At 39.6% G+C, this 21,310-nt stretch overlaps 1 protein-coding gene across 1 annotated transcript in view; it reads right to left on the bottom strand.

The window, feature by feature from the left end:
* Positions 1-1,083: 1,083 nt before the first annotated feature.
* The window catches only part of drd2a (dopamine receptor D2a), a 104,585-nt gene continuing 84,358 nt past the window's right edge, over positions 1,084-21,310 (bottom strand). Inside the window, exons 3-8 of the mRNA XM_088345411.1 lie at positions 20,152-20,261; positions 14,405-14,541; positions 9,593-9,801; positions 7,400-7,483; positions 4,928-5,306; positions 1,084-1,415 (exon numbers count right to left, since the gene is read on the bottom strand). Coding sequence (XP_088201537.1) covers positions 1,219-1,415; positions 4,928-5,306; positions 7,400-7,483; positions 9,593-9,801; positions 14,405-14,541; positions 20,152-20,261 — 1,116 coding nt within the window. The 3' untranslated portion in view covers positions 1,084-1,218. The remainder of the gene's footprint in view (positions 1,416-4,927; positions 5,307-7,399; positions 7,484-9,592; positions 9,802-14,404; positions 14,542-20,151; positions 20,262-21,310) is intronic.

Here is a 21,310-nt window from a genome sequence, read left to right as displayed (position 1 = left end):
AACAATATTACAAAATATTATTTTTTGGGTGCCTTGTAATCTGGGTTGCCTTACAATCTGGTGTGCCTTATAGTACAGAGTAAAATATATAATTTTAGCACAAAAACATTTAACCAATAAAACTTGTGACCTTCAACATACAGTGCGATGCAAAAGTATTGGCCCACCAAGAACTTTTTGACATATTGCCATATTTTATATTGGCCCACCTTATGTGTGTATGCCTGCAGGTCATTCAATGAGACCATCGTTCTCTTCATTGCTTCTCTAATTGGTTTTCTCCTTGTTTGAGCCGATAGTTTGGAGGATTCGCCAGGTCTTGGTAGGTGAACAGTGGTTTTGTACTCTCTCCACTTCGTCATTATTGCTCGCACAGCGCTACGGAAGACGTTTAGATGTTCTAAAATATGATTGTATTCCATACTCTTTGAACTTCTCCACAACTTTATCCTGTACCTGCCTCGTGGATTCTTTGGTCTTCACAAAGCTGTCTGTTCCCCATTGTCTCCTTTCACAAATATCTGAGCCCACCACAGAGCAGGTGTACTTAAATTGAGACTTAATGACACTGTCATTGCTGGTCATTTAGGTTGACATTTTATCATTCAGAAGTCATCAAGGAACTTCTGTAGCTAGTAGGCTGAGCTGAGAGAACAAGTGGCCAATATTTCAGTAACACCCAGTTTATCGTATTAAATATTATTCAAAATGTTAAGGTGATTTGGTCCCACTTCACAATTGTGTCCCACATGTTGTTGATTCTTAGAAAATATTTTCCAAAGCCTGAGATGAGGCAATATGATTAAAAGTTCTTGGAGAGACAATATATTTGCCAGGCACTGTAAACTGTGTTTAGTTTCACCAAGATCCCTCGAGCAGTTTTTCAGATATGGGGTCAATTGTTTCGAAACACCCTGTAGTACACATTACACAGAGACAAGACCAATGTTTTTTTTTTCTTTTTCTCTTCTTGTTTTGCTCGAACAAGATACTGCTGTCTTTGCCAAACGAGGCCATTGTTACAGACATTTCTTGTTTTACATTCAAAGTTTCGGGAGGGAAAAAGCCCTCCTTTATGTATTCACACTCACACAAAAATCCTTTCTCCAAAATAGTTTCTTAGTCCCTTAGCTTCCCTGAATCTGGCGTTTTCCTTCCCGAGATGAGGTATTTGCCTGGTGAAACGCTCGTCTTGGTCCTTCAGCCTCGGTCGCGTTTTCAGCAGTGCAAAATTTTGATGAAGGCCTTTCGGAACTCCACGTTGAAGGTGGTGTAGATGATGGGATTGACGGCGCTGTTGACGTAGCCCAACCACGTAAAGGCGTTATACATCTCGGCGGGGACTCTGCATTTGGTGCAGTGCGTGTTCAAGATGTGTGTGATGAAAAAGGGCAACCAGCATATGATGAACACACCTAAGAGCAAGGGAGGGGCAAATGGGACATAATGAATGACGGCTTTGCAAATGTGTTTTATTGCATACAAAAAAATAAAAACATTATACTGCCAGGGAGGACAATACTGGGAATTTTGGTATCGTTCTGATCCGATCTAATACAGCAGGTTTAGATAACTATTTAAAGTCGTGGGCCACATCACATTGGAAAATGGGGCCAAAGGGCCGGTACTAAAGACGTATCCTATTTTTCACATTTACACGTCTCATAATCTTTTTTATATTATAATTTTGCACACCCACTTTTGATGCTTCACAAGAAATTAAAGTTTTATATCTTGATGTTTGAAGTCTGAAATGTGGCAAAAGGTCACAAAGTTCAAGGGGGCCAAATAGTTTCGCTAGTCACTGTACTTTAATTTCAGGGAGTGTTTAGATATGAATTTCAAAACTTGTTTTATTAGTAACGCATTATTCATTGTGCTTTTTTGGGGTAAACTTTTCTCATTTAAAATAGGAAAATTCAAGCTCAAAGGGCTCATATCAAGCACATTTGAATTGGTATTTTTATGAAATTACAAGAAGAACAACACAAATCTCCTGTCTTTTTTTTCATTAAAAATATTTGAAAATAACTTTACTTCTTCCACTTATTTATTTATAGTATTTTTACATGGTTATAAATAAATATTGCAAGAGGAAAAAAATAAAAAAAACTAGTGCCTGAGCAAAATCCTGTGCTAGTGGAACAAGACACTTTACCAAGACAGATGATTTACTTTAGTTACAACTGTCCTCGACACTTTTTGAACTGCAAGCCATAAATATCAAGCAAGTCAATAAAAAGAAGAGCAGGAGAACTGTAAAGGGCCCTGACAACATGGAAATTCGCTGTACTCTCCTGTTCTGGTGCTGCCACATTGGACCATGAATCTTTTGTAAGTAAAGAAAAAAAGTTTAACAAGTTACATGGGTTGAAAAAGACACGGAAGAAAATAGGAAGCAAAAATAAACATAACCCCTTGCCAATAATGGCAGCTCTCAAAATTTTAAAATGTATAAAGCAATACTGCTCTTCCTCCCAAGGCCAGATAATTTGACAACGTTCATGAAATTCTTGTGCACTTAAAGGGAATCTGTGATATGCAATGCCGGAGTGGCCATCGGGAAGAACGGGAGATTTCCAGATGGGCTAGCTTATGTCAAAGTGGAGTTTGGGCTGGCTGGATAAGAAAAAAAAAATACTCGTGCATTTATTCTCTAGTTAGCGTTTTGGCCACATTCAGCGCAACAGATGAGGTGAGTTTTATGATAGGGGGAATTCTCCCCTCTCAAATTTGAAGTTGGTTTGGCCCACCACTACTCTTCTTTTCTCTAGTTGTAAAATGAAACGCGTGAATGATATGGTACGATGGAGAGCAGGAAGCTGCTAAGTGGAGACAAAAAACTCACGAAAAAAAAACTCAACGCATTAAAGCAAGGACTGTTATTATTCATTTCACTCATCTTTCACATTTTGCCTGCTCTTTTTTTAATGAGATGTGTTTTTTTCCGCACAACTAACTAAAAATACACAACTCTTTCAGCTCCCAAAAGTCTCCGTGGATTGTTTTTGTTGCTCCTACCCATGTATTAAAATTATTATGTAATATCATGCACAGAATTACTTTTGGAGGACATATAAAGCTAACAACGAAAAAACGCAACAATGAAAAAGAAACAACAGAAGAAAAAAATAAAGAGATGCAAAAGAGAAAAATAAAGGAAAGATAAAACGTCTAGAAGATCAATAGGATACAAGGAAATGTTCAAAAGGAAGAAAAGGCAGGAAAAAAATAAGAAAAAGATGCAAAAATCTTGGGAAAAAAAATAATAAAAAAAACAGGTCCTCTCACCATATAACTTCTTCATAGATGCATGCCATGTCATTGGGCTGGCATATACGGTTCTGTTAAGCCTTTCCTGTACTCAGGTTGCATGTGAGCAGTGTTTATTTGCTTTAAATTGTGTGAGAACTAGGCTAAGAAGCTTACTGGCCAGGAGGAAACACATGTTGGCCTGTAGAGGGATAGGCGCCACCAGGCTGTACTTTCCCAAGACACACCCCAGGAAATGGTGCCCCACAACCCTAACCTAATGGTTAAATTGATCCAACCAACCAACAATACTGAAAAGGATGTTCGCATGTCTAATAGACAATGACATTGTCATCAGGAAAGTTGAAGAGACCACTGCCTTGCTTGGGATTAGGATAGTTTTGATGTTTTAAGTAACCTACTTAAATATGATTTTTATTTTGAATGACTGATACTGTACAAAGGTAAATATGGTTTCATCAATATCAGAATCTTTATATACATTTCCTTTAGATTAAAATGGTAAACATGTAGCTGCATTTCTTCCCAATGTGAATGCGTCATAAGGGCTTGCTGCTGTTCAATTTCTCTAAATTCCTCCTCCATAGCTAATTGGGCCAGCTTTGGGTACAAAACTCCTAGACTGAAAAAGGGGCCCACTCTGGCCCTGGTGATATGTGACTACTAAATTTCACTGTATTGTGTAGAGCAAACAATCACGAGTGCTACAAAGCCCAAGGGGGAATACAAAACTTCAATCTCACGTGGTTGTCACAAAGACCCAAATACAGGACACAATAAATTGGAAAACAGGGATGTGAGCAGCAGGCGTTTATTTAATTAGACTTACTACTGAGATTGGAGAGTGGGAACAAGACTGCCGAGGAGGGGAATCTTGGGAGAGATACTTGAGAAGGTTGTCTTGGGGGATGGAAGTCTTGAGAAGAATATTTGAGAAATATCTTGAAGTCTTGGGATGAGAAGTTTGTCATCTTGGCAAGGGAATGTTTTGAGCAGAGTACTGAGACGTTCCAGCAACAGTACTTGGGAGACTAGTATTTATAGCAGTGGATGGCTAATGTGGATTGGGAGGACCTGGACAGGGAAGTGGGGAGAGAGACTGGAATGTGGGTATCGCAATCATCTCTTGGAGAAGGGGAGGCACTGCAGGCGCCGAACCCTGACACCCAAAGTGACCAAAATGCATGTTCATTTATTTTGGTGTCAGACCTTCACAAGTTGTTCAGGGGCATCCTTAGAAGCAAGATGGTGTACAACCATTTCAGTTCCCTCTAGATCAGTGCTTCTAAATTATTCTCTCTCGTGGCCCCTTTAGTAAAAATAAAACCTCTTGCAACCCCCCAAAGCAGCCCTAAAAAATAGTATAATTTACAAAATTGTCTTAATTACATTTTTGCATGACACCATCCTTATTATCATACAAGATAATAGAAAATAAAGAATATGGAGCACCTTACAACAAAGAATAGCCTTCTAGCTGTAACAGAAAATATTTATAGTGTATTTGAAATTCAATGAAATAGAAATCCTCAAACTATAAACATCTTTTTGACTGGGCATGTGATTTTAAAATTTGTTTGCAAATATGCAAACTATACATAAATCAAGAAGGGTCAAATCCTTTCAGCACTGTGAGTGATGAGAGCTAACTTACCAAGGACGATAGCTAACATCTGTGTGGCCTTCTTCTCCTTCTGCTGGGAGATCTTCCTCTTGCTCATGCTTTTCAAAGAGGTTTGCGTCTTGCCGTTTGGCAACGTCTGCGTCTGGAAGACTTTGGCCACCATTTGCGAGGGGTCTCCGAGGGCCTCCTTCGGGTCGCCGTTCTTCTCCTCTCGCTGGCTTTCCTCGGGGGGAGTCGGAGGCGAGGACGTAGGGCTGGCGTTGGCCTTGGCAGGCATCAGCCGCTGGTTGCTGGTAGCCGGAGTGTCTCCCAGGCCGCGTTGCGCTTTCTGTCTATGGCTACTGCTTCCGCTGTTTAGCTCGTCCAGTTCCAGGTCCTCGGCCTTGCTGGCCACGTCTTTGATGAAAATCTGGTAAACAGGTTTAAAAGGAGATGGATGATGACATTAAACATGTCCTTAATTTATATCAATTTAAAAACGTGTATACTATGCAACCATCCATGCAGGGGACACCTTTAACTGGTTGCCGGTCAGTTGCAGGGCACACAGAGACAGACAACTCACTGAGTCATCCACAGCTAGGAACAATTTGGACCGGCCAATTAACGTGAAATGCATGTTTTCGGGAACGTGGGAAGAAAACAGAGTGCCCAGAGGAAACCCATGCAAATACTATTAGAACATGCAAACTCTACACATGAAGGCCGGTAGCTGGATTTGAACCCATGACCTCAGAACTGTGCCACAGACACCCTAACCCCTCTGCTCTCGCTCTCTCTCTCTCTCTCTCTCTCTCTCTCTCTCTCTCTCTCTCTCTCTCTCTCTCTCTCTCTCTCTCTCTCTCTCTCTCTCTCTCTCTCTCTCTCGTATGTTTTTTTTTCTTGTTGACTCTATTTTGACTTCCTTTTTCTAGTAAACATGATGATTAATTAATTGAAAGTAGCTACAGTGAGAAGAATAAGAGCAAACCGTATTTTACTTCAATAAATATATTTCTTAACCAGTTGGGGTCTTTTAATGTGTCCTTAAAAATGTAAAAAGTTAAATATTTTCTCCATTGGGTATGTGTTAACAATGGCCAAACAAGTTCGAAAAGCCCTTATGTTTTTTTTCGACCACACCTACTTGCTTTTATCTTCCTTTAAGCAATGCTGTTTGGGGTGGAACACGTTGGGTCAGAGAAATAGGGGGAGATGGAGAAGTGTTGGAGAGTTATTTCATGCTCTTTCCTGTGTTTGCAGAGACATATCCAACCACCTATCAACAATCATGGAGAATGCGGAAAGTAGGAGCCCTGTCTCAATTACAATAGTAAGTGCATTATTAGTTTTGGTGATCGCGGTTAAGTAACCCTTTCTGGGACCACTGAGGACACAACTCTGGACAGCTTTCTCCACTGCTGACAGTTGTTGACCTGTTTTTGGGTCGTGGCAAAGTTGGCACCAGTCAATTTCTTGATGTGGTCGCCTCATGATCCTATGGACTGTGTATTGGAGAATAGTTTTGGCCAGTCCTGATGAGTTTGTGACGTGACTAGACCACTGAAGTTTTCGTCTGCGCACAGTTTGTCACATTGGCTATTGAGCTGATGCATGGATGTTTCTCTGTCTCGCAAATGTAAAGGGAGATGGAAGTAACCAGCGCTTGCGTGGGTCTGATCTTTGATTTTGCTATGTTTTATGTTCTTGTCCCTCCAGATGTATATAAGCCTGGCAAGTGCTGCTGTTTGAGCTATCCTGGCCATGACCCTTCTTCTGATTGGACAACTCCAAGATATTTAAATTTGGTGATGGTTCAAGCTTAGTGGTTAATGGTGAATTTTTTAGTGATACCTTGGGATTGTTGGTCATTACATTTGTTTTTACTGTGCTGCTTTTTATCCCAAACTGGGTTGATGCTTTGTCCAGCTGATGAACGGTTGAGTTCCTTTTTTTCTCATGCTAATCTGGTAATATCATCAGCAAAACATAGGTTAAGAATGTTATTCCCACCAATGGTGAGTGTACATTCATGATAACCCAGAGCTTTGGTCAATATCCTCTCGAAGACGATGTTAAAGTTGGAGAGAAAATGCAGCCATTTGCTAATACATTTCTTTAAATGGTCTTTTATAAATGGGTCATAGACGGTTACAGCTATTCCTGTATACAGTCTTATTATGTCAATACCTCAAGTAACGAGTTTGGCTTATCATCAAGTGTGCCTTTTGGTCCGGTTTAATGGTAGATGGCGCCTGCTCTCATTTAACAAATGGCCATCGCCAACTGACCTTTGCACTAGAAACACTTAACGCCACTCCCTGCATATGGTCCATTAATTCAAAACACAATGAATCCGTTCTGCCCAATTGACTAGCCAATCATTACGCCTTTCCCTCGTTTAACACAGCAGACAGGGATGTCACATCTCAAGGTGACATCTTGCTAAACCTCCCTTCATGTTCGTCACTTTCGCTTGTCGTCACACAGGAGAGGAAGCAGAAGAGCAAAATGATAACGCACCACCTTCTTCTTGTTGGCGGGGAAGCTCCCGTTTGACTTGACGATCACCGTGCACAGCCTCACGTCTTCCGGGTGAGTGCACTCCTGTATTTTGGGGGGAAAACAAAAAGAAAAAAAGTGTCAAACGAGATGCGGGTGCAATTTCACCTCACAGATGACGGGAGAAGGGGAGGAGGTGCGAGAACGGTAGCCAAGAAGGTCAAAGCGAAATATGTGGTAAGACAGCCTGGCGAGGACGTGATCTTCCAACAAAAGTCAGCCCATTAACAAGATGGCGTCGTAAAGTCACCGGTGACGTTATTTCACAACAAACAAGTGCCAGCAGCCAGCTGTATGGAAATAAGTCTGCCTCCCTTGATTATTTTCTCATCATAATCATTACCCGCTCAGATGTCTATTGACGGTTTTCATGTGACATCACGCGCATACCCGAAAACAGACCGCCAACTACAGGCTTGGTTTGATTTTATCATTGGTCTAAACTTATTATGTTGGATGTTCAAATGAAAGATGAATGTGTCATGGGTTGGTTTGTTTGTGACTTTACCATTTAATTTTCAAGTACTTATTAAAATTGATCCGTATGGCGACACGTACACAGCGGCTTTTGGCTCTCTCTTTTTTTTGTCTACACAAAAAAAGCATTGAAAGTTTGTCATTAGACTATCCACGCATACATCAGCATTACACCACTACACCTGACAGAAGCTTGTGTACATTGGTTACAGACATTGATACAACATCACTGCCAAACTTTTCAGATCACTGGGTGCTCTGTGGATTGTTATCAGGTCTTGAAAGCCACGGAGGCAGCAAAGGGAGAAAAAGCAAACGCTACTCCGGCTATGTAACAACTCTCACAACAACATGCAGAATTGAGCCAGTATCTCACCAATGCCAGATCCATTACCCATGAAATAGATGACCTGGTGCTACAAATTGTGGAAATTCAACTGCTGTATTTTAATCATCATGGATACCTTGCTCAACCCGATGCTAACATGCAGCTAGCCGGACGCTCTCTACATCGCTCCTTACACCAGACCTGGGCTCTCCGGTCTTGGAGGGCCGCACGTCCTGCCAGATTTTGAAGTTTGCTCTTCTTTAACTCAGGTGATACAAATTATAACGTCGTTAGCAAGCTAGCAAGTGCTCGTTAACGATACTGGTGATTGGAATCACCTGTATCGGATCAGAGAAACCTTAAAAATCATGCAGAACATGCGGCCCTCCAGGACCGGAGTGCCCAGGTCTGCCTTACACTGAAAGTAGAAGCCCTCGTATTCTGTTGTGCTATAGTAGAATGACATTAAAGATGATTTTTTTTTCCATTATTTTTTTCATTTATTCATGATGTTACCCCATGAGAGGAGGCCAAATCAAAAAGCTAACTTGCAATGCACCCTTTGACAATAGTGGACGTGAGCCATAAACCTTAGGTGAAAATTGTCCAGTGTTTCTTGAATAAAATTATCTGAAACAAAATCCCCTCTTGTCCATGAAAGCCTGGCCGAAAAAAGTGCCGGTGTGTGGAGAGCATGGATAGGCTCCGAACAGACGCAATGTAACCCCTGGGCATGCTAAAAGGCCATACCGATAATAATTCGCCAGCTGAAACGAGTGCCAGAGATCGCTTCAGTTCAACCCTAAACCCCAAGACCACACGCTTTTCTCTAGAACTATTAACAACAGCCTAACTAAAACTCTGATCGCCATAATTCCAATGTTTATCACAATAATATTGAGGTGAACCTACCGCTTTAGACTCAACCAGTATGGTCACAACGTGATTAGGAACAGTCAATACATGGCGAGACAGCTAGGCGAGAACGTGATCTCCCGACGAAAGTCAGCCCATTAACGAGATGGCGTTGTAAAGTCGAGGACGAGGTTATTTCACAAACAAGTGCCGCTAGCAAGCCATATGGAAATGAGTCTGCCTCGCTTTGATTATTTTCTCATCAAAATCATTATCCGCTCATTTGTCAATACGCGACTGTGTAATGACTTCACAGACCATTGCTTTATATAGTACTGTAAAGAAACCCTTTTCCCCCTTCCGCACCACACACACCCACACACGCATAGGGCATAAGTAACTCATAATTGAACTAACTAATTGCCATTTAAGTATATTGACGTATTTTTCCGTCTTCGACAATGGACGATTGTTTTTTCACATTTTGAGCCCACCTTTAGTGACGTGGCCACGTCAGGCACGGCGGCCTGACACATGCGTTTCTTGGGTTTAGTGTTGACACGCTTCCTGCGCTTTCTCAGGACCACGTAGATCTGGACGTAAACCAGCAGGGTGATGATGAAGGGGACGTAGAAGGACACAATAGACGAATACACTACAAAGGCTGGGTTGGCGATCACGCACAGCGTCGCCTCCCGAGTCGCTGCAGGGAAAAAGAAAAACAGAAGGCATTTGTAAATCCCATTTTTATGACGATTGTGGAGTTGCTTCCCCTAGAAGCGTCATTACCAGGTTAGCCCAGGATGCCCTTGCATTGCTGAGCCAAAGTACGAGTTTGAATAGAGAGAGGTAAGATTTATTTGTTGAGTTGCAATTTTAGAGTCGCGATTTACAAAAATCATCATGCCTAGCTGTTGTGTGTTCGGGTGCATAATTCGCAATTTTAAAGAAGACAACTTTTTTTTGCAATTCACAGAGAAAACAGGCCTTTTCTAAAGCCTCGTAGGAGCCTGTGGCTGCCAGATAACTGACTGGACGGAGGACATCTTTAGCCATGTCCGTGTTTGCGGTGTCTATTTCATATCTGTTATTTTGGTGACCTGGTATGGATTTTCATTAACGTTGAATGAAAAGTAAGTGTAAGTAACCAGGATGTATGTCGGGGTATTGTGAGTGTTTGCTACCAATGCTTACTATAGACCAGTGTTTTTCAAACTTTTTTGAGCCAGGGCATGTTTTTCACTTTGGAAAAACTTAGCGGCACACCACTAACAAAAATATCATAAAATGAAAATGATCAGTATGTTTAATTACAATATAATTTATAATACCCCCAGTTTTTACTGCACAGACACTTGACAATGACATAGTATTTGCAGAAAAAGATTCATAAATGTTTTATAATTTTTTTTAATTTTTAAAAGTGACATTGAATAATTTCTCACGGCACACCTGACGATCTCTCACGGTACACTAGTGTGTCGCGGCACAGTGGTTGAAAATCACAGCTATATACTGTAAGTTTGCTAATACTGGTGCTAGTTTGTTATCTTATATAATACTTATTAAAATAATAATATCATCAAAATAATAATTTGCAGGGAATTCGTACATACCTGTCAACTTTTACATTTTTTCTGCATTTGATACATATTTTGAAAATTTCAAGTTTGTTTGGAGGATTTATTTTCTTTAATATGGCAGATCTGGTTTTGGACTTAAATCCGTATCGTTTCGGTCATTTGTAGCAAATGAGAACTTGTTAGTTTTGTGGTGGTATTCTACATAGTCTGTCTTGCTGTGAGTAAATAGGTGGCGTGTTGCGTTTGTGAGGTGCATTATTGCGTGATAAGGAGGATTTGAAAACATTAATAGGGGAGCAAAGTATGAGATTGAGAGACTGTTGATGATACATAAGCACTTACTGTAAGTTTAAATTATCATACACACAAAAAGTTTTCACAGCAATGTTTTCTTATATGTTTGCCTGTTGTAGTTTGCATGCGCAAACCGAAAGAGATGATGCTGTCATGATCGGTATCTAGTGAGAGCTGCTGGGACGGCCAGTGAACTGGATTTTCCATAGTATACCGAGCAAAATTTTCGTTGCAAATAAAACTCCTATATCAAAATTGGTACCCATGAATGTAAAAAAAATAATCTGCTTCTAGGTGATGTGCGGTACCTCCAAATTGCTTTTGCAGAAGAAGGTTTGTTTGTCATGTTTAATGGTCTGAAAATTCATCAGGAAATGTCACCTTTCTTCACCTGGGGGTTATTTACACAATTTACTTTATTAGGCTTCTTTTCTCGTCACTGGGAACATGACAATCCTTTTTATCCCCCCAGCTTGGGGACTGTAGAGAGTGAGTCATCGCAACAGTGAGCACCTCTGTGTGTCCGAGGGCTTGATATTTACATCCATCCTGTCATCCATTTTTAAAAACTACTTGTACTTATCTGGGCTGTCCGGGTGAGTTCACTTTTAGGGTGAAACATCTTCACAGCTAAGGTCGATATGAAGTCTTCTGTGAAAAGCCCGACTTGGTCGATTTGCGTGAAGCATAACTGCTAAATGAAGATTCACCTTGTTTACTTGAATGCAGAGGTCTTAAACTGCTAGCATGCGGGATGAAAGTTTGAGGCCTCCAGCCTTAATATTAAAATTTAAAAGGACAGTGTGTATTATTAAACGCCTCCTGGTGATAAAACAACATCCATTAAAAAACAATATTGATTGAAAAAAAAAAGTATTAAAAAGACAAAAATTGTCATAAACATAATACATAACAAAATACTTATTGGTGGAGAAATAGGGGTTTATTCGACATAAAATGAGGTTCACCTAGAGGGAGTTGACATCAACGCCTGCCAACTTGTAGCTATAGGTACCCTTATCTTGTAATTGTTATTTTCTTTTTTTTACATTTCTTTTTCATATTTTTTAGTTTTTCCCTATTTTTTCTGTGAGCCCATTCTCAACCAGACCCGAGCTCAGTATAGGCTCCCAAGTAAAATAAGTTTGAGACCCCTGCCTAAAAGTTAGTAGTTTGAACTCAATTTAAATCATCTTCCAAGGTTTTAAAGCAGCTTCTTGAACCCAGAATAAAATTAGATTTAACACTTTAACTCTAGGTCACCTCAAGAATTAAACCAATTTCAAATGATCAGAGTTAAGTGAAATCTACTCTACTCCACCCTACCCTACCCTACTCCACCCTACCCTACCCTATCCTACTCCACCCTACCCTACCCTACCCTACCCTACCCTACCCTACCCTACCCTACCCTACCCTACTCTACTCTACTCTACTCTACCTCTACCTCTACCTCTACCTCTAATCCACTTGTCTTGGAAACAAAATGTTGCAGGTTCTATTCACGGCTCCTTAGAGTGTCTTTGGGCAAGAAACTGCACCCCTTATGCCCCCAATAAGCATGTAGGTGCCTTGCATGGCTGACTCCACTATCGGTGTGTGGGTGAACGGGTAAGAGCGAAGTTCATTGCAACGCGCTTTGTAAGGTCTTCAGTGACTAGTTAAAAGCAAGATAGAAATGCAGTCCATTTACCATTTTCTTGACTTGACTTGACCATTTACCATTTATCAAGATGGTTGAAGCAGCTTCAAATATTTTCCTACAGGGTTGAATAAGCTTTTTAAATCCAGAGTTAAATAAGCTGTATCACATTACCTCTAGATAAACTCAACGCTCAAAATAACTTTAAAGTGTTAACTTCAGAGTTAAGTGAGCTTCAACTCTATGTTAACTAAAAAGTTAAAGCAGCTATAAAGACTTAACTGCAGAGTTAAAGCCACTTAGTAACTCTAGGGTTGAACGAGCTTTAACTCTATGTTAATTAGAGGGTTGAAGTGACTTAAAGCTTTGAGTCAAGAGTTATGCAGCTCCAACACTTTAACTCTAGCGTCATTTGACTGCAAGTGCAGCTTCAAAGCTTTTACTGCAGCATCAACACAATTTTGAGGTATTAATTTCAGGGTCAAAGTTATAAATCTTTTAACTTGGGCAGCTTATATTTTCATATCGAATGTTAGAATAACAGAAAAAAAGTGTTGCGTATTGCATTCAGAAATAAAATCATATATATATATATATATATATATATATATATATATATATATATATATATATATATATATATATATATATATATATATATATATATATATATATATATATATATATATATATATATATATATATATATATATATATATATATATATATATATATATCACTGCAGATAAATAATATTTTCAAAGGGAACATTCTGTGAGGGCCAGCAAAACGCAGCTCGTTCAACTTCGACCTCTTGAGATAAACTCCTGTATGGAAGGCATGTCATGCAAATCAAATGTGAAACCACAATGCTGATGCATTCACAATGCAAGGGAAATGTGGTTGTCTCAGGAGTTTTTTTTTCCTTACGTCCATTAAGTATGTCTCACATCAAAAAGTTGCTGCTGTTGCAAAATGCTGCAGTGAGACTTTCCACTAGCACAAAAAAAGTTTGCTCATACTAACCCAATTTTAGCTGACCTGTAAAAGCTACCTGTCAGTTTAAGATATGACTTTAAGGTTCTGTAACCACCATATAGAGTTTTGCATAGATTTTCCCCCCTTTTATCTTGCTTTTCTATATTCCAGCTTGGAGCCCTCACTTGGATAATACAGGTCTTCTACTAATTCCAAGAGCCAAGAATAAATCTACAGATTTTAGAGAGTTCTGTGGAATGTTACACAAGATCTGCAACCTCAGTAAAGGTGTTTGAATGTACACTTATCACACTTATATACGATAACTTGTTATTAATATTGATGTCCTACTTTTGTTTTTTTTTCCTTGAGCGGACAAGTGTGAATGTTTCACAAAGTCATCGGACCATGGAACAAATGCATGCCATCATCTAGTACCTGCTGCATCCGTTGAGATTTTGAGAAAGGAAGCTTGTGTTTGCTGTCAACAGGAGTTTTAGCATGAGGTCTGTTTTTATCTAAACCTATTGTTGATGTTGACTATGTATTGTATGTTGTTGCCCTTGCAACATGCATTGCAAACTGTTCATCCTGGAACGGGGGTTACCCCTCTTGTGGCTCCTTCTCAAGGTTTCTTAATTTTCCACATCCTGTGATGATCTGAGTTTTTCATTGCCATCATGAATGTTTGAGATTAGGTGATGTTGTAATGGTTGTCTGTGCAGCCCTTTGAGACTTATTGTGATAACGGGCTGTACATATGAATGTGACTTGACTTAAGAATAAACTCATGGTTTGCTTTCTCTTACCTGTATTATTGAGCCCGAAAAGGAGAGGACAGGATATGGCGAAAGAGAGCACCCACACCACTGAGATCATGATGGTCACCCTCCTTCTGGAGCTGTAGCGGGTGTTGTAGAGCATCGGCATCGCCACTGCTGTGTAACTGGAAATAGGGGAGAAGATAGACTTTTGTTAGGGTTACAAGTGAACTGATCGGAGGGGCAGAGGTGAGAGCATCTTCGTTAGGATTTATTGGATTGCTAGCACGATTTATCTTGGTAGTAGCAACCTGACTTCATGTTGTCTGAAGATCTGTACTTCAATCCCTCTAGACAGGTTAAGATGAACAAGGGCTATTTCCTACTGATTACTCAAGAGATATATATCCCAGTTTCCTTGTCACTACCCTAGCTTGATGATTTAAGACCTCGCAAGTTCTTTAAGTAGTGCAGCTTCTCCAGGAACAGTCAATAACTCACCATTTTAGTTAACTGATGTATTGGAGGATTAAAATCTTGATTTAGGGTTTGTTGTGTCTGCTAGCAGACTGGGATGAGATACCAAAAGACGGGTCATATTGTTTAATCAATGGATTTTGATGACTCCACTAATTGCTTGTCTGTATGCGGTAATGAGCAATTCCTCTCGAGGTGTGTAAAGCTGCTGGAATTCAATTTGCTAAACTGGATGAAGGTGAGCGGATCAGTCCAAATTCAAACGGTATGTTTCATTTGAAAGGTTTTCATTGAAAAGGAATAGCGTGTAAGAGGATTAGAACCTTTTTTACGGACATTTTTCGGCATGAGTTATAGGATGTAACAGTGACACATTTCATAACATTCACTTTTCTGTGTGAATTATGCAAAACTAAATTGTCATTGAAGATCCATCCATCCATTATCTGCACCGCTTATCCTCAGTAGGGGTCACAGGGGTGCCGGAGCCCATCCCACTGGTTGCCAGCCGGTCGCAGGGCACACAGAGATAGACAGCTCACTCGCTCTTTCACACCTAGGGACAATTTGGACCATCCAATTCACCTGACATGCATGTTTTTTGGAAAGTGGGAGGAGACCGGAGATCATGGAGGAAATTCACATAAGCACGGGGAGAACATGCAAACAAAAAACAACTACGAACTTTTAAATTGTACTTATTCTATTTATTTTCGTAAAAAAAATATATCTTCAAGGCTTTGACACAGTACCATTAAGTTACATGTTTATGTTGAAAGACCAATTAATTTGACTATTTTTATATTCCTTTAACCTAAAATTGACCATCTTTTTCTTTCAGAGACAGTCAAAAAAAGCAAAATTTCTCAAAATTATGATTTTTGAAAAAAGAAATAAATACAGAGCAAATACTCCTTCAAGCGGCTAGAGGGCAGTAAATGTGTTAAAGAGCTGACGTCCAATCTGGCCCATGATACAGTCCATTAAGTGCAAAATTTTCTCAGCTTCAGTAGGCCCAGCCTTTTAGTTTGATATGACGTTATTACCTGCTCGCTGTATTAGATCATATTTTATATTTCTATTTTGTTTATTTCAAAGCAGAATGATAAACGAGGCAAGCATATTTTTATTATCTCCGACTTTTTTTGTGGTGAGTTGGTTCGTATGTAAACATGCATTTACTCAACAGTCAAAATAATAAGATTGTTAACATTCAATTCCAAACATGAAAATCACTGTTTTCCATTGTTTGTGAATAAATGTGTTAAAAAGATCCCTTATAATCAGTTACTAAAATGTTGAGGGTAGGTTACTAATGTCAGCTAAATAATAAAGCATATCCCTGAAAAACTACGGTAAGCTTTTTTATTTCATTTAACATTTAATTTTTTAGTTGTATTGTTTGTTAATGCAACCCCCATCGCAGCCCGATCATCCTGGAAGTGGGATTACCGCATGTGCGGTCCCCTATTAAGTTTTTTTCAGTTCCCTCATGTTCAAGTTTTTGAGGTTTTCCTTGCCTTCATGTAGGTTTTAGATCAGGGGATGGTTTAATAATAATCTGTAGCTTTCAATAATCTGTGGTCTGTGCAGCCCTTTGAGACTTCTTGTGAATAAGGGCTGAACAAATAAACATGACTTGACTTGACTTGAGTTGACTTTCTTTTACTGATCTGACCTGCCTGAGAACAGAAAGTCCGGATCAGGCCCCAGACTCAAACTGAGTTTGACATGCCTGTTTTGAGCCCAAAAAATGACACTTAACGCGTCATCTGCTTTTATGTCGAAAAGCTTGTTTTACTCTGAAAGTGAGTGGTGTCCTTTTCTGTATTTATCAAAAATTCTTTTTGCTTGATGTTTTTTTTTAGGTAAGTTTTGGCTCATAATTTGGATAAAATTATGTTTTGGAAAACAAAATGATGTCTCGTTCCTCTCTTTACACTATCCCATTGACATTTGTAATTTTATTTAGGTTACGTGAAAACAAAGGGAGCAGCCTCCAGCAGCTTCTCGAGTGAACGAGGCATTTCAATCTAATCCGTTAGATGGATGCTTCGATATTCCCGAGCAAGAAGGCGGGAATCTTAGAAACCCTCGTACCCAAGAGGATAGGTTGCCCCGTTCCCAGCAAAGACGACTCTTCCATATAACATCTAAATGCAAATTGTGGTGTGGTTTACCTCATATACAGATGTTCATTCAGAATACAAATAGTGATGTATCAGACCATTACATGGGATGATCCCATTTTCTCCACCAATGCCAACATGCATGCATCCTAATCCAATCCTATCATTCATAGACGTGAACATTGAGGTTGTCGGTAGGGAGGTTACATTCACATGCATGTGTGTTCACCTAGAATTGCTAGGGTGTAAGAATTATGCTAAAACACTACCTTCCTCAACAAATCAACCGTTGAGCTAATAACAGCAACAGTTGCGGTCAGCATTTAAATCGCGCTTCTATTTAACTCTGAGTTTCTCTTCCCCTTGTGAATAGTTAACAAGTATAAATATAACTCCAGCTACAGCGATAAACCGGGAAGGTTGCGGTAGAGCGCTCACCTCTCCCAAGACGTAGAATCATCTCGCAAGACCAATTTCAGTAATTCACACCTTGTCTTATTAATTGGTTCTTGCTGGTTGCGCCGATGAATACTGTTGTTTCGAAACATCTGCACTGTATTAAATCATTAAATGAACCTCACGGATTATCTTTTGTGCTGTCTCACGAACGCTCAACAAGTCAGTGTTTTTCCGCTTGAATTGTGTGAGACCCAAATGGGTGGACAGCCTCGGTCCGGGGGTAAGCCCCCACCCGGAAGAACAGTTTGCACATTTTAGATTCAAATGCGTCAATCTGGTGCATCTTTAGAGCAATATCAAGAAGGTAGAACCATGAATAATTTGTGCCCTCATAGTATAATTTATGCACAGGTTATGAAAGGCAATGACAGAACAAACAAGTCACACCCACAAATTAGTAAACGAGACAGGAGTTTAATGCAAAACAAATCTGCTCGTCATCTAATTGCACTAAAAATTGACTACTGTTATTCTGTAAAGAAAATAAGCTCAGCACAAAATTGACTTCCAAGTAACTCAGAACTATGAATTATGGATGGAACAACTGTATCCCCTTTTGGTCAGTTACCGAACGTACCAATTCACCATGTACCATAACGAAACTTGATAACATGACGTTTGAATGTAAATAAAACATACAAAGGGTATGTATTGATAAACTAATGTTCTCACCATATGTAATTACGTCGATTGGAGGGACATTCCCGAGTACAGAACAGCACGCACATTTCCCACTTCTTTGGCTTTCTAACAAGTTTAGCAACTTTAACCACCGTCATCCGAATTCTGGTGGTCTCAGATGTCTATGAGCCTCCCCAAGGAGGCATGACCTGGTCGAGCGTCCCTGGTCCATATATAAAAGGGCCGATCAATGAATGCGCGTTTATTTCTGTACAAGAGAATCTCACAAAATTGAGCATTATAGCGGGAAACTTTCTTTTTGTGGTAGTAACTTTCAGGGGTCATAATCTACAGTGCTTCACCAAGCCCCGACCCCCCCACTTTCTTTTTTTCCCCTACCATCAAAATTGTGTGTGTGTTTTTTCCATCTGCCTGGTTTATTTTCTTGGGAGTTGAATTCATATCAGAACTCAAAAGAACTTAAGTAATAACAATTGAATCTTTAGCAGTGTAGGAAATTCTAGCATCTTTCAGAGAAAAAAGATTTATGGTGGAGCACAAGCAACGCCTAGAGGCAAATTCGTTTAATGATTGCAGTAAAGACTAATTCTTTTCAATTCTAACGATTTTCAGAAAGCTAGAACAATTCCCTATTATTCCATTGCTGATACTGTGCTATTTTAAGATACTGTATTGAACCAGCAAGTAAGCAGACCAAATCACCAATATTAGTTTAATGAAATGTAATACTTGTAGTGTTGATTTGGAAAATTAAAGTTTTGAGTATCAGTACCGCTGCTGTTGTAATGGCCGCTATGACAGGATACCGGTTCCTCTTCTACGGTCTACAGAAGGTTATTGCATACCTGTCAACCTCTGCCAATAGCTCCCCTTATTAATACTTGCATTTCCCTTGTGAAAATAAACCTTAAAAACTCAACAGATTACAAAAAACAAGATTTTTTGTTTTTTATTTTGTCTTTTCATGTACAATTGTTATGTGGCATAGAACATTTTTGTTGATCAAAAAACATGTGCATATATGGGGAAAATGAATAAGTTGACTGGTATATTATTGTAACGCCAAACTTATTAGTGATGGGGATTCTGGCTCTTTCAGCTAGCCTCTGTACAGAAAGTCGGCCATTTCGGCTTCTAAACGGATCGTCAGATTTTGTCTTGCGTTCACCCATATATTAAAAATAATACATTGGCGTTATGCATGAAATGAATAATCAAACATCTTCCATACGACCATATTATACAAGCCTTTTTTTCACTCTGCAGTGAAATTTTAACTAATTTAAACACGTTTATACTAAGCAACGTCAAACAACACCAAATCCATGAAAAACAAACTACAGTGCAAAATAAAATTAAAAATATTAACTATTCAGTTCTATAAAAAACTACTACATATAATAACTTATAACTATATAGAATTCAACTTTTAAGGATTGTATCCATAAAAAGCACACAACTTCTCAAAAACGGGGAGAAACAAATTAAAATGTGTAAAACAAAAAGGAAAATATCATCTGTCTCTTCTGAATGTCAGCATTTAGGAACATTGCTTTAGTCCAAATTAGAACTATTTTCCTGCTTGGACTCATTTTGACCCGTTCCTGTGCTCAATATGCTGCACCCCCCCAACCCAATACCCCTGTGCTGCGTGAACAAATAAGTGCAGCAACAGGGTTGAAAACACGCATATTAAACAAACTAAAAGCGAGTGAGAGTACAAAAAAGGGTGCAAACGAGCACACCATGTTGTTAGTTATCTTTTTAAAATGAGACCTTTTAAAGTGACTATATTTTTTAATAATACAATTTAAAGAGACCTAGGCGGGACTAATTATGGGACTTTAAAGTATATGGTAAACACTGAGAAGCTTAACCCAACTTAAGTTGTAGGTGTCAGGCGTTACATCTCACATGAGGTGTTAGAAAAATGAATATGTTCGCAGTGTAATTGACCAAGAGAGGCAAGAACCAAGAACTGTTGCAAACAGCCCTCCCGTTATACCCTGGGGTAAAGATTTCCTTTAAAAAAAAATCCATGCTAAGCCGCCAGGAAGGAAAGAGCAATCTTAGCATCAGCCGACTCACCGATCAATGCTGATGGCGCACAGATTGAGGATGCTGGCTGTACACATCATCACGTCGAGAGTGACAAAGATGTCACAGTGGATCTTGCTAAAGCGCCACTCACCTACGACCTGTGAAAGGTAAAAACAGCCACAAGTGTCATCTTTGTGCAACCGTGAACATCTAACAAACAAAAAAGACAAGGCACTCAAAAAAGCTTTGTCGAAATGCTTTTCCCTAACGGCATGCGGTGGGAATTTCCACAGCAGTCCCAAGTGTACAATTCTGAATGTTCTCTTTTATCCAATTACACTTCAACAGATGTAAACTTTAACACATTCAAGGAAGGTTTAAAAAGAAAACATTTTAATAATACATGGGGAATACTGGAAATTTTGCTAGCGCTTCGATCCAAATCAATACAGGGTAGTATCAATAAATTCCGCACAGGAATACTGGTAGCTGGATTCAATCCTATGACCCCAGAACTGTGCCGTGGACATGCTAACCACTCAGTCGCCGTACCTGGAAATGTCATGATAAGTAAATAACTGAACCATTCCTCCTTGAATTAGCTTATAATTATGATGAACACAGCGCAAAACTTTAAGACACTAGAAAAAACTTTTTTTTTTTTAAATGAGATAACTGCAATGGAAACTTTAAAGGGAAATTGTGGATTTTTGTTGCCTCCCAGTGGTAAAAAAACATTGTTATAGAAAAAACAATTTTTGTTGGTATTATAATAAAAAAAATATCAACGTGTATTTTCAAGAAACTCATGGGTTGCAAAATTTCCCTTCAATTGACATGACACGAGCCTCACATAGCTGACATCAGTGTCAGCCATATTGCTGCTACGGGTACCCGAAAACCTGAAAAAGGCTGTGTAAGGACCAGAACGGAGACAGGGCCCACTTGCGTTGCATTCCTCACAAGTTTTGTTGGAAGAAAAAGAAAGGGTTGCGCTCACAATCCGGTGATTGCTGGACGCAGGAAGCAGGTCGCTCTGAACGCAGAAGTGGCTCTTCCGTGGCCAGCGATGGCGGTGTTGGGAACGGAAAAACGGGTCAGTAGCCGGGACAAGAGAGCAAAAACGTGGTCGGGGTCGGAAGCGAGTCGTAAGCCAGGAAAAAAGAGTAGACGTGGTCGGAGACAAAAAGAGCTCGAAAGCCGGGAC

Source organism: Urocampus carinirostris, chromosome 10 (genome assembly GCF_059441175.1).
Source record: "Urocampus carinirostris isolate Australia breed hairy pipefish chromosome 10, RoL_Ucar_1.0, whole genome shotgun sequence".
Classification (NCBI taxonomy): Eukaryota; Metazoa; Chordata; class Actinopteri; order Syngnathiformes; family Syngnathidae; genus Urocampus; species Urocampus carinirostris.
The sequence above is the reverse complement of the archived record's forward strand: the minus strand, read 5'-3'. Positions and strand labels throughout refer to the sequence as shown.